The sequence below is a fragment of the Hyalella azteca genome, unplaced genomic scaffold, assembly GCF_000764305.2.
Source record: "Hyalella azteca isolate HAZT.00-mixed unplaced genomic scaffold, Hazt_2.0.2 contig14441, whole genome shotgun sequence".
Classification (NCBI taxonomy): Eukaryota; Metazoa; Arthropoda; class Malacostraca; order Amphipoda; family Hyalellidae; genus Hyalella; species Hyalella azteca.
The window spans coordinates 291,140-306,415 of NW_025944327.1; the positions used below are offsets into that span (position 1 = coordinate 291,140).

The following is a 15,276-nucleotide window of genomic DNA, read 5'->3' on the forward strand; positions in this document are numbered from 1 at the left end:
ACATAACATGTCTTAATTCGCCAGTTATTTCGGCATTTCTCAAACAAAGGTGCAAGAACATACGACCAATGACGAGTCATAGATTGATAAGGAATTGTAGTAAATTAGGCCGCGCAGAGTATAACTTATCAGTAGATTTCACACATAATAAAAGACAATAATAACAAACGCTGCGATGATTACCTAGCATTGCAAAATTTAACGTCGACAGCAAACTTCAGCATTCAACGTATCATTGGTCAGCCTTTATTTCGTGTCTGATTTAACTTTATGGGAAAAATAATAAAGCTTATCAATCTCCGATACACAAAAAAGTTCTATGTTACGGCACCAGAACAATAACAAGCATGATAATTTAGGGCTAAGGAAAACAACGAACTTGCCTCGATAACAATAAAGCATCAGAAATTGCTTGACAAATATACGGTAGTGCAACTGGCATTCGAAACATCAATGATGGAGTCCAAGTTTATATAATACACGTTTACGGGAGTCCGACGATGGCAGATGTAATTTCTGCCTAGAAATTTTTTCACATTGAAAAAAGGCCATGTACGTAATTTCTGAATAGAAGTTTTTCATATTGATAAAATGCCATGTACGTAATTTTTGCCTAGAAGTTTTTTCATACCTATTGAAAAAAGGCCATGTACGTAATTTCTGAATAGAAGTTTTTCATATTGAAAATAGGCCATGTATGTAATTTTTGCCTAGAAGTTTTTCCATATTGAAAAAAAGGTAATGTACGTAATTTCTAAGCCTAGTAGGTATTCATTATTCTGTAATCAAACGCTTTTTTGTTTAAAATTATGCTTCATTGATTTAAATTTGAGGCCTGCGGCTGAAACCACAGCATATATTTATATTCTGTATTCATATCTTATAAATTTGTTCAACTGTTTATTCATGTTTTTTCATTCTATAATTACTTTCGGGTTCGTTGGATGGTACTGTACTTATTCCTGATCACTTTCTTTGTAATAATCTTATCAATCTCTTATCGTTTGAACACGCATAATCTATATAAACGCAAAAGAAAAGATGACAAAACAAGGCCGATACTATTTTATACATCAATAGCAGCATGTGAACGACTCTCTCGGTCTAATTTGCTCACTCTCAGCCATTAACCTTTATTCATGTGTCGAAAACCTAACACATGCAGATACAGAAATGCTGGACCATTAATTATGTGTCCAGCATCGTCACACAGAAACACCAAAGCAGGACCTTTATCCTTGAGAAAAGGTATACTCAGTTAAAAAACAGCACCCTCCCACAACTATATACACAAATGCTGGACCATTAATCAAGTGTCCAGGATCGTTACACTGATACACCAATCCATACCTTCATCCTTGTGAAAAGGTATCCTCACAGGGTATAACACAGCACCCCCTACAACTATATAAACAAATGCCGTCGGAAAGCCCGGACTTGGCAGTCCAGAACTAAACCACAATATCTACTCTATATCTGTAATGTAAGCCGGAGCTATAGTATGTAGTAGGCATGCGCTGCGTGGGCCTTCATACACAACCAACCCTGACATGCTGTCCAGACGTGTTAATTACATGTCTGTCTTGCTCCTAGATAATTTATACAGGGGCTCGCGGGTGAAGCTAAGGCACACATAGATGAATAAGAAGAAATTTGTCCAAGATAATATAAGAAATGTATAAGTACGGAGTTCCTTAAGAACTAAAAGTGGTACTCATGGCAATTTAGAGCAATTGTAAGATTTCGCTATATTCCCCCCACGTACGTAAAATGTCATTAAGGAGGGCCAACACCAAACAAATTGAGATTAGAAACAATTTGCGAATTAAACTGTATTAACCCTGCTAAGCATTATTACTGAGCAAAATTATTAATTACAGAACAATCTGATCTTTAAAATAATTCTGGGACAAAATTATAAAAGAGAATCACTGAGGAAGAACGAAATTTGTGAGTCAGTCAAGTTTATAATTGCTGAACTAAACTGACCATTTGGTCTTCCGCAATCTAGCATCATTTGTTTCCCATTAGATATCTACCCGAGCTATTTGCTGGAGTCGAACACAGTATATGTTCAACATAGGATATTCAATAAGAGCTCTTCGTGGTTATTAGATACTTCCGACCGCTAGAGATACTTCCGAAGCAACCAAAAACACACGGCACAATTCTACTCTATCCGGTTTGATAAAAATAATGGCAAGTACCGGTAATTTACACGGTTAACCCCTTTTGCAAGATTTTCAATTTTTAATCCTCAGTAGGTAACGCATTATATACATATATATGTGTGTAGATTGAATTGAAATAGAGATTTGCAAAATCAAGTTAGGTGACGTCTGCGTAAATGATTTATATGTTAAAACAAACGTCTGAGGAATGATTTCTAACACCAGGCAGCCTGCAAGCATTGCGTCACTAAATTATTCATCAGATTTCATGTAATTGATAACGGAGTATATGAAACAAATGCAAAGCACAAAAATTTGCCGAGGACGGATGTCGCACTTGATAAAATGACATCAGATTGGGGGCAATAGAATTCAAGGCAATGGATCAAGGACGGTAAACAAAGAAGTGTAAATCGTCATGCCTGACTTGTCAAGTGGGTGAGACTTATATTTAATATATGCAGCCTCCGACGATAAATGTCAGCACTGGCGTTGAGTCTTTCGTGCCCTGATGATACGTAAATTTAAAACAAAACTAGTCTGTAAATACGAAGAAAATAACCGGACAATGAAACACATCACCACAATAAGTCTAGCATGCAAAACACATACATAAGTTAGTATTACACAATCTCTGAATGAAATTACATTCAAAAGACAAAGTAATTAACTAACATACGGTACTCATAAAGCTCTATCTATGACTTAATCACAATCACATGCCTGAACAACAAATACAGAGTGCTGAGTGATATGAATAAATACAAACTCACAACACATGGTAAACAAACAAACATACACTTAAAAAAACAGTGTGTATATGCATGGACAAGCACACTTACACTACATGGTATTTATGCCAACACACACTCGACACACAGTTTATTAAATACAATACGCCTCTGAATGCATACCTAAAAAATACTGTAAAAATATATTTTTAGCATGATTAGCCAACGCAGGAGTGAAATCCAAGAACCCAAAGCGAAGACAATTATTTAAATTTTAACCCGGGATAACGAAAATTCACGTGGTAAATTAGAAAAGAATCGCTCAATTCAAATACACTAGACAAGTTTCCGAAGTTAAATTGCACACAATTTTTTCTCAATCGTTAATAATAAATCTCACCAAAATTTAATTATTCTCACCGATTTGTTTCACTCATTTGTGGAGAAATTGTGGCAGGCTCTAGAGTTTCGGAAGATAATATCAAAACAGAGTGCAATTGAACGCACCGCTTAATTTACAAAATCTTATCCGTACAGACGAGGTGAATGATATTTGCAATTTATCACCTTTACTGGTTTAGTTTATAGATGGCAAAGATGAACAGATTTACGATCAGGCAACTTCATTCCCCGAGACTGTGCAGCAGTTGCACGGAGCATCTTCAAAATGGTGGGAATTTTTACCCTTCAGTATATGATGATGATCGCAGAGGAATAAGTTACTCATAACGTTAAAACGCCCACATTTATTTGATAAACAAAAATATTTAAACGCTGTCCTCGCGGCTGTACCAGCAGCACAGCAGCAGTGCCCGAGGCTGTACCAGCAGCACAGCGGCAGTGCCCGGGGCTGTGCCAGCAGCACAGCGGCAGTGCCCGGGGCTGTGCCAGCAGTGCCAGCAGTGTCTGCAGGCACAGACATATCGATCGCAGCGCCAACAGAGGGAGACGGGAGCCGCCGACTCGCGCTGGTCACTTGTAATTATTCGCACCATACTTATGGTGACGTCATTATTATTCGCACCATACTTATGGTGACGTCATTATTATTCCCATAATGATTAGTCTTAATAACACCATTATTGTTTATAATCGCACAATAAATAGTCATAATAGCCAATTATTACTCATGTTCGCACAATGAATAGTCATTATAGTACAGTTATTATTCATAATTGCACAATAAATAGTCATAATCGCACAATCATTATTCATAATCGCACAATATATATAGTCATAATCATGATCACACAATCATAGGCTATAACTGCGCACCTATGGTCCATGATCATAATCATTAAACGCACTGAAGCAATCGTTGATCACAATCACCATCATTCTCCGTGATTGCGAAACCTTATCCCGAAAAACCAATCGTCGTGATGATTGTCTGGCAATTGTAGACGAGACAGTGGCATGTTGTACCTAAGCACTCAGATAAGTTAATGGGTCATGTTGACCGAATATATCACCCATTATAACCATTAATGATTCATAAATTAAAAATTAAATAAATAAAAAATAAATAAATAAACATAAATAAAAAATAAATTAAAAATTAAAAGGGTCCAAATAGTTTCACACTTTCTAACCCATAATACGAGCAGAGAAAAGGCGTAGCACTGATACCTCTGATGCCGGCAAAACATAGGTCATTATAACTCATAAATCGATGAAAAAGTATAGAAATAGTCAAATAGAAAAAAAAATAACTAAATTTTCGAATAATTAATTACCTCAGACTCCTGGAGGACTTCTGATGACCAAGCAGGACATGCGTCTAAAGTCCCAGGAAAACAATGACCAATGAACTTAATATCACGAAACCAAAAATAGAGCATTAATTAAATTAAATCACCTTCATTCGAAGTAGTATATTACCTATATAAGTAGTATATTACCTATTACCATGCATACCTACGAAGCAAATATTTTTAGTAGGACAATAATCAGTAATTCTTCAACGATCACTTCATTGTACAGAAAATAGAGACAATTTCAAAATAATAACCGTATAATAATAAAAGTTCGTAGCAAACGTGTGTTAAACCCACAAAATTGTAGCAAACGTTCTTTCAACTCATCAAGTTAATAGCAGACGATCTTTCAAACCATCAAGTTAATAGCAAAACGTTCGTTCAAACCAACAAGTTAGTAGCAAACGATCCTTCAAACCATCAAATTAATAGCAAACGTTCGTTCAAACTAGCAAGTTAATAGCAAACGATCTTTCAAACCATCAAATTAATAGCAAACGATCTTTCAAACCATCAAATTAATAGCAAACGTTCGTTCAAACCAACAAGTCATTAGCAAACGTATATTCAAACGAACAAACATAGCAAGCTGGCAAATATTAAAGGTGCTTGTACAAGTCAAGTCACACTCGTATGATACAAGAAGTAACGGTGCTGAGGTCACCAACCTGGCCCATACTTCCAAAAAAAGTTAAGATCGTAAGTTCATCAGCCAATCATTGACGGTCTTTCGAGCAAAATCCACCAATCATAGACAAGAAAATAGAGCGTAAGTACTTACGTTCACTTAGCGAATTTTGAAAGTATGGCCCCAGAGCAGCGTTTGTAACGCTCCACGCAGCGACCGATTGATGTATGTCTCTGATGAACGCATGGGAACAGTGAGCGAGTGCTACGCGCTTCCTGTTCAAAGATATATGCCGCTACACTGACGATGATACACTACAACAAATTATTAGAATAATTAGGGAAAAAGTAATTACTTTATACAAGCTTGATTGAAGACCAGGGAATGTTTTATGAAAAAGTTTCTTGTTCCAAAAAATTAATGTATCATGTGATCTAAATAGTGGCACACTTAATACGGGTGGTGCAGATATACGACCTTTTGCCGGGTCAAATTGGGTCAAGATGACCCACAAGAGAGGACAAAGAGCACCGCAATGTGGACAAAATCTCACTGATTTTTCTGAGTGCCAACTCGTTATCAGTGATTTCTTTGGGCATGATTCATTTTCTTACGAACACCGCATTGAAACGTCCAATAATTGGAGTAATACGAAACACGAATAGAAAAGTACAAATTGTATGATAACAAAATTTAAAACTGACGCTTTGCGATATGCAGGTAAGATAATTTTTTTCGGGCATCAGGTCAAACAACATTTTGGTGGCGAAGCTAAGGAAAGCGAGGGCAAAACAGCAAGGCGAGAATCATGCTACAAAATGTAGGCAAAGTTTGAAGATTTTGCTCCACGGATGGTAGAGTGAAGAGTGCAACTAGCGACACACGTTGGCAAGTTTCACGGATCAGGCAGCCACAGAACGAGACAGCTCAAACAGCATTTTTTATGCATGTCAAAAAAGAGCGGGTAAATAGTTAAAATCAACACAGATAAAGTCATTTTGGCCAAAGATCAAGAATTCTAATTGATCGAAGACGAAAAGCACGTTGGACGGACATCTAGTATTCATTCAAGGCTGCACTGAGCAAGGAAGACTTCTTCCTTACCAAGAGTTATTTTACTTAATGCCAGACGTTATACGCAGAATAATTTACTTTTTTTGTGCAAATAATTCTTCACAAAAATGAGCGATGTTTTGGTAAAGTCAGGACGAACCTGGTAGCCAACAATCCGTTCGTGACTCCAAACATCGCACGAAACATGTCACATCAAACGAAACGTTTAAATAATTACGGCCTAGTAATGGTTATATAATAGCTGTCGCACATTATACAATAGACGTCGTTTAAACTTTTCTTGCTTAGTGATGATTATATATTAGCTACCGTATCGCATAAGCTGTCTTCCGAATGCAAACAAGACTAAGTGCGACTTTATTTATATTATCCCTTGAGTAAAGAAAATTTAATTTGAAGATAATTATTATCCCTCGAGTTTTTAGCCCGCTGCGAACCTGAGGCGGGTCCGTACATCATAACCACTTCTCTCGCTCACGTTGACTTGCTCGATCACGTATCGTGGTCAAAAAACCGTGCACCTCCAGCGAGAAAAAACAGCGTTGCTCAATAAATAGCAAGCACACGAAAAAATCCCACACAATGTCAATTGCAAAAAACGTACTAGTCAGAAGTTCTGAACTATTGTGAAGTGTACACAGATTCGACTGTGCTTGAAATATACAGCGTGTTTCCATACAATATTTTCAGTTCTCGTATTTGTAGAAATGTGCGGCCGACAATTTAAGAAACCAAATTTGCATTTTGACTACTTGCATCCTTTTAGTCTTGAGCTCCACTGACATTCTTGGGCTGTGCACTGACATTCTTGGGCTGTGCACTGCCAGTCTTGGGCTGTGCACTGCCAGTCTTGTGCTACAGTCTTGTGCTGTGCACTGCCAGTTTTGGGCTGTGCACTGTCAGTCTTGTGCTGTGCACTGCCAGTCTTGGGCTGTCCACAGCCAATCTCGAGCTGTCAATGGTCAGTCCTGTACTCCTGTGCGTTGCAAATCAGATGTGTTCACAACACCGCACGGCGCACGCACGACGTCAAGCTACACAACTTTCGCTCGGTACAGCGACGTGCGAATGTTTTTGCACGTGCGAATGTTCTTACATGGGCGAATGTTCTAAACGTACGGATGTTCTAATACATGCGAATGTTCGTACAGGTGCCGACCGCTCTAGCGCGCAAGCGTGACAATGCACACGAATAAACCCTATACCAGTCATTAATAGATGAATTTAATAGCATTTAGAGTGCATCGAGCTTACAGCAACTTAATCCTGAAGCCATAGAAAGAAACAGTTCTCTTTAGCTAGAACTTGACAAATGTATACAAGTATATTAAAGAACTGACCTTAATGGTCAGTATGAAAAAAGAGGCTTAATAGCTTCTTAGGCTCATCGTGCAGCAGCAACATGTAAAAGCAGCATGCAACAGAAGAAGCAGGAGCGTGAAGCTGGCAGCGGTACGAGGTGACCAGCACATGAAGGTCACACAACACCTGTGTCCACTAACACACTTACCCAACGCACACAAACACACATACCTTTATAACGCATACATGGATGCATTCATGCCGTATACTCGGCTATACTCCACATACCACTTACCTAATTATGATGTATGCCTCATATATCGCATACCCAGCTATAGATATCTACAAACCGCATACCTCGATCTACCTCACATATATACCGCATACTTCGATATACCTCACATACCGCATACCCAGCTATAGTTATCCACATACCATACCTCATGCCCAGAAATATATACCCCAAATACCGTATACCTAATGCAGACGCCACTAACATCTCATACCTCAAAGAAATACTCATATTCGCACGTGTATTGTGATTCCTTTGTTTTCGTATTAAATTACATCTAAACAAACAAGGTCTGTTAGTTGGTGTGTGTGCAAGCTGAAGTACGGGAGGTTACAGTCACCAATCATATTATACATTACACGAAGCTATTTTACAACAAATGAGGATAAAATATTCGGGTATAGCTTTGTAGAATAAAATTTTCGGTAGCGAAGAAACATCAGCCGTAGGTATACTCAGAAGTGTAATTTAATAACCCCTCCAGAATTCCAATCTAGCAGAAACGAAGCTATTTCCCATGTTCCATGTAAAATGCAGTACTTAGAAGTACGTATGTGGATTATTTCCTGTTTTGGATAAGTCATTTTGTCCGAATAATCACACACTGCACGTAGCACTGCTAGGTACGCACTTTCACTGAAATAATGCACACCAGGGCAAAAAGTACATCGCTATTTAGACGGACAAAGTCAAACTCATTTCTCTCAGTGTAAGGGTGGGCGACATAGGTACAAGTAGCCCCAAAAAACAGGTTTGGTATTAAAACTCCGAGGTCTCGTAGCCATACGTTTGAGGTGTGTATATATAATATTAATAACAATAATATATAATAAGTATATACCCATACAATTTTCATCACATGGTGCCATAGAAGGTTGCATGGTGTCATAGAAGGTGGAATAATGCGGCATATCACGATAAGGCCGTCGTATCTTCAGGAATGCGGTGCCATGAACCTACAAATGTTAATACACTGAGCACAATCTGACTCAAGATAGACGTGTATTATCAGTGTATTTCCCGAGGCCCCTGGAAGCTGATGATGTTCCGACCATGATTTGCAATAGGGGTGACCTCAGATGAATGGGCGGGTCATGAAATTGACATTCCAATCAATCAGTCGTCAATTGTTTCCTTTTGTAGTGTTATTCCTACCAGTGATTGTAGGCGTAACTATGAAGTTATTCCTACCCACTATTGGATGCGCACTATGAAGTTACCTATTCCTGTCAGGTATTGGATTCATACCTATTAAGTTATTCATAACAGCGATTTTAAGCATAACTAAGAAGTTTTTCCTGCCAGTTATTGAATGCATAACTATGATGGTATCTTTCCATTTGCATTTTTAGCGCATTTTCTCATTTATGGAAAAAAATGCACTATTGTGCTCGCCATGTCCGTCGGTCTGTCTGTCTGTCTGTCTGTCCGTCCGTCCGTCTGTCTGTACGTGATCTCAAGTTTTCGTCGACGAGAAAATGCGCTCTCTGTCACTGCAGAGAGTACCTACTGAGTTATATTCTTTATAAATCTGCCCATTTTCCAATAGGAGTTAATAGTTTATACTTTATAAGAAACTGGCAATGGTTGCTTGGATATGAAAACCATTGAGTAAAATATCAATAGACAGTTAATGTTCAGGAGAGGCTGATTTTTAAAATTATAAAACTTGACATGAATTACTCAACTGTTTCTTGTTTCATCTACATAACAAAAATATGATCTTAACTTCTAGTGGTATAATTTGTTAATTATTAAATAATTTGTTCATTATCAGCAACTGGTAAGACAGGAATGAAGCTTCCTCATGCATATTTGTGGATCCAATGGCAACATTTCTTCATGTTTGGTCAATCTCATTGACATATGATTGCATGGGAATCAAGGATATTGTGCGACAGATTTTCATGAATTATGCCAAAATGTTAGGTTTCTCTCACATTAGTTCCTTTTCAATGCAGGAAGATAATGTTGTCCGTTAGGTTAGAACATACATAGTGAGTGCAGCTAATTTGAACAAATTACCACTTTATTGAAATTTGATTGCCAGCATCAACAAAATGAAACCAAATATTTCATAGATGATTTTCTGATAATATAGATAGGTATATATGCTAACGAATAATATAAAATAATTGAAATTGCATGCCTTTTGAATAATTGGGATGGAAAAATTTTGCAGAGGGTATCGGCATAGACGACATACCGTAGTCTTTGGGCAAAAGCATGATTGAAAAACTGTGCCTCTTCAGTAAATCTTCATAAGGTATAGTTTTAGAGCTCCAATTCCAACAGTGTAGTTAATTTGCAAAAGTCACAGCTCTTATTGCTTTTATTATCAGCTGAACTTGAAATATTAAGGTTTGGTCATCCTGTAAAAATAAGTCCTCATCAATATCATCCCAATTGTGGTCACATTAAAGTAAAAACACTATGGTGTACATCAATTAAATATTGGGCAAACACTGTTTTGCGCATTTTCTCATTTATGGAAAAAATGCACTATTGTGCTCGCCATGTCCGTCTGTCTGTCCGTCCGTCTGTCCGTGACCTCAAGTTTTCGTCGACGAGAAAATGTGCTCTGTCACTCACTGCAGTGAGCACTGAGTTATATTTTTTCTTAAATGTCACGGCTCTAAAGCCAGACTGTAAGATAGTGCCTATTAGACTGAAATATTAGTGTCTTTCCAGGCTTTCATTACCAAGAAAATATATAACCAGTATCATCAAGCTTGGAATACATCACTTTTCTATAGGCAATGAATATATAGATCTTTCAGGCTGCAACTAGAGCTTTTCCACCATTTTTGGAACTAGGAAATTTTTTTCTATCAATTGTTGATAAAAGTGCATCACACTGTTTGATTGAAAATTTAGTGAAAATTTGCCACTCTGGAGCTGAAAGATTTCAGTAGTGAGAAGGAAAATTTTAATCCAGCTTTCTGAGCAAAAACTTGAGCTTTCCTGTCATTTTATGGAGCTGAAAGATTACTGCTAGATGAATAGTTAATTGGATTGAAAATAAAATGGCACAATCAAGTTGGAAGTTTCTAAATTCATTGAAAATTTGCTACTTTGGACCTATAATCTTTGATACAAAGTGGTAGTCAATTTCTTGCAGGTTGCTGCAAACTTAATGTCTTCTTAATGACCATGTCCCTTTGTAATTTAGGAGCGCACTAGCCAAAATTGGAGCACTTGTCCTGGAAAAGGAGTGGACGCTCTGGCCAACTGCAGTACAGCACTTCAGCACCCAATTCACTGCCATTCCCTTATCAATTAACACTCTTACAGTGCCTTCAAACTGCATCCCCCCATTTTCAAGATCTGCAATTGTTATGGCATAGCTAATTGACCAACCACTTTCTGGAATTCCATCATGAATATGCAGTTCAGCTTAGTTTACAAAATAAATAGGTGCCGCTAGTCAGGCTATCAGCATTTATTATGGTACTTTATGTGAGACAATATACTACTTCAGGATCAGGTCCATTTTTCATACATATACCTATAAATGAAAGAGTGCACTTATTTTTTTGCTTGAAAAATCTTAAAAATATATTTTCCTCGTTTTATTTAAAACTCTGTTAAGCCTATTAGTATTTAAAAATGATCAAGTGTTGGGCCAGAACTACCTATATATATCTTGTATTCATAAACCAACATTCATATAATTCTACCCTGGCCAGTACCTCCACTCCAGGCTCCACTTAGCAGTAAGCACTAAACTCAATGACAATCTGAACTGTCTGGTGTCAGCTATTACAGTGACACAGGCATGGAATATATCTATTTGGCAAGCTGGGACTGGATTTTTTGAGCTGTGGTTTTATGGGTTTGCCAGCCATGATTCTATTTCTTTGAGCTGTTAATACCATATCATGGCCGTGAAAAGTCATTTACGTGAGGCGAATTAATTATTTACAAAGTCCCATGCACGTGTTACCCAAATCTCTGATTTTACCCCAAAAACAGTCACTAACATTTGTCTTCACTTAAGCGGCAACTGAACAAGTGATAATACAGTCTGATCTCAACCAAGCATGGAAAATATCTACTTTCAGGGCCGCAACTAGAGGTTTCCTGCCATTTCCGGAACCACGAGATTTCCACCAGATGAATTACCTCTTATCCAATTGTTAACAAAAGTGTACAATCAAGCTTCAAGATTCAAAATGTAGTATTAGAAATTTGTCATGATAAAAGCCACAAGATTTCAAAAACAAGTAAAAAAATTCCAATCCTGAGTCCTGACTGCAACTAGGTTAGTCAACAACTCAACGTTTTGGGTTGACTTGTTGATGTTATTACGTTCTGCATGTTATTTTGGCTGGAGTTGGGACTTGGGAGCATTGAAATTGATGTATATATAATGCAGATTGTGGAACTTGAAAATTCTATAAAACGACATGTTTACAAAGTGCAAACCCCAATTTTTTCAATCAAACAAAAAATTATGACAATAGAGCCACAAAATTTCACACCTACTAAAATGATATATTAGAGCCGCGATATTTCAGAAAAAATAGGACTTTTCCAGCCCTGCAGTGACAGACAGTCACAGACTGACAGTGACTTGACTATCAGTGTCGACACCGACAGCCAGAGCCGGGCAGCATTAGCCTAATACTAATAGCCTCTACTCTAGGCTCTAACAGAGTAGCTCCCTGATTTTTTTCCAAATATTTTCAATGCAAAAGAATGAGACGAAATAATTTCAGCAAATAAGATTTTCATCACTCAACAACACACATCAACAGTATCATGTATATTGGTTAAAAATTATGATACGGCATTCAAAACAACGAACCTTGTTCCTTTGCTGGCGAGCCCTTCTTCAAGTTTTCCATCGGCACATCATTCACTGATGAAACATCGGTGTCAGCCATCATCTCGAAGAACTCGTACTCCTAAGTAAATTTTTGCACAACATATCACATTTTTCACTTTAATCGGATTCAGATTATTTACATGCCTATGCTACACGAGATAGAAATGGAGCAGAATAGCAAAACACAACCACGCTCCGAACATAGCAACAGACTACTGACACAGCGCGCTTGCGTGTTAGCCTTCACACAATTTAACGCCCACAGTTCGTAGAAAACCATAATTTTGAGCAGTAACTATTTAAATTTGGAAAAACGTCTGTGTAGAAATCATTTTGAACGTGAATTAACTAGACAATCGAATTTCTACCTATAATGTTTCAAATTCTATTAATCTTGAATAAACCATGAGTATACTTGCATACTTCAATGAGGTCACCACGCAGACGTCGATAACAGAGGCTTGGAAGTTCATAGTTCTAATCTTTCTTCATAAGACATAAGACATCGTAGAGACGATGTAAGTAGCGAAGTTGTGGTCCGCCATGTAAGCGATCACGCTACAGACTCATCAGCGTATAAAGTTCTTCGCGTAGAATATTGCGCCGTACGCACATATCCTGATGACCTCACCGTTGTTATATAATATTTAATTCATTAGCACTGCATTAAATATTTATAGTATCACTACACGGCACTTCTGACTTATTTATGCCTTCACTTGAAAATTATGACAATAAGTATTTTAATGAAAGTCTTCATCTTTAAGCCTGGAATTATACCTGCTGCACATCTCTGAACAAAATTGTCTGTGTTTTGACCTTTTTAGGATTCTGCGACAGAACAACGATTTCATCGCTTCTGCATCTATGGACTCAAAGGAGCGTCGGATCAGTGCTATTGAATTTGATAACTTTGCTTTTAATTCTAAATATGCTAGGAAAATTATATTCCATGTCAAAAGAAACTCCCAAGTCTCTTTCCTCTGTCTAGTTCCCATTCACTACTCTCTCGTTGAAACCATGCTTTCTCATTCTTTAAGCTTGCTGTTCATTATTCTTACCAAGATGCTTTACTCAACACTTGTCAGCATTAGAACGCAGTTGCCACGCATCAGTACAACTAAACCGTCAACATCATCATGCAATTGCTCTTTATCTGACGCTTCCTTCACTGTACTATAAATTTTTGTATCATCAGCATACATCGAGCACACGCTTCTGGCAGATCGTTTATAAACACAACGAAGAAAACAGGCCCGATAACGCTTCCTTGTGGCACGCCATTGTGCACTAAAGCCCAGTCTGATACGGACGTAGGAATACTGACACGGTATCGTCTCCCTACTAGGAAATCTCTGATCCATTAGAGTATAATACTTTCAATTCCCAAAAACTTTAATTTACGCAACAGCCGCTCCTGTGGGACACTGACAAATGCCTTGGCAAAATCGAGGTACACAGCATCTACAGCCTCCTTTTCGTCCAGCAGGCGGGTCCATTCATTCGGAGTAGACAAGAGGTTAGTGGTGCAGGATCTCCCAGCAATGAAGCCATGTTGACAGTCTGATTGGAGATTATTAGCAGTCAAATGGTTGATCAATCGATCCCTCATAACAGATTCCACTAGTGACCTTGCAAGCGAAACGTGTCAAACTGAAAGGGCGATATCTTCCAGGGAAGCTTTTGTCACCTTTTTTGAACAATGTTGTCACTTGAGCTTCTTTCCAGTCAGCCGGCAAGATCTCTTCGTTCAAAGTATTTCGGAAAAATGACGTCAAAGGACCTGTGACCGGACGTTCCTAACGTCAAAGATGGCCTTGCAAAAAAGGTGGAACGTCAGTCACGAACCCAATATCTAATAATTCTCTTAGAACTAGTGGTGCAACAAAACACAGTTTTCCAGTCAACACTGAGATTTAAAACACTTTTATTTGACATAAACTAGGGCACTTTAAAACCAGGAATTTAACAGTTATAGTCTAAACAAATTGACGGAACAGGTGGCTCGTAATTTTTTTTTTTAGTTATTCTTATAGGAGCACTGGAAACTAGTCCATAAAGCAAGCCCCTTGCCTAAACTGGCTTTGATTGATACCTAACAGTCTAACAGCTCAGTAAAACGTGGTAAAGGGAACAGTGAAAATTCCGCTCGTAAATGTAGCCTAGTAGGAGCGAGGGCACGTTGCGGATAAATGAGCAGAAAGCCAGAAACCGTATCAGCACATCAGCTAGTCAATAGCTGCCACAATATTGGTACGGGACGCCTGTCGAAGACCACCACTGCCGTGCTTCGAATGGATTATCATGATCCCTTCCCTGAAGAACGTAGCCTACAACACATCTTGACTGTGACATTATCAGCCACACGCCATCAGACAGATCACATCCATTGAATTAGATCAATCAGCCCACAGGAAAATAAGCCTGGCGTCGTATGGCCCAGCGTAGTCTGCCAACACGCGAAAAAAAAATTACACCACCCGGACGGAG

General features: G+C 38.1%; 1 protein-coding gene across 1 annotated transcript in view; it reads right to left on the reverse strand.

Annotated features, from left to right (window-relative positions):
• LOC108664655 (phosphatidylinositol 4-phosphate 5-kinase type-1 gamma) overlaps positions 1 to 13,047 on the reverse strand; it is a 99,940-nt gene extending 86,893 nt beyond the window's left edge. Inside the window, exon 1 of the mRNA XM_047884056.1 lies at positions 12,766 to 13,047. Coding sequence (XP_047740012.1) covers positions 12,766 to 12,847 — 82 coding nt within the window. The 5' untranslated portion in view covers positions 12,848 to 13,047. The remainder of the gene's footprint in view (positions 1 to 12,765) is intronic.
• Between the last annotated feature and the right edge of the window lie 2,229 nt (positions 13,048 to 15,276).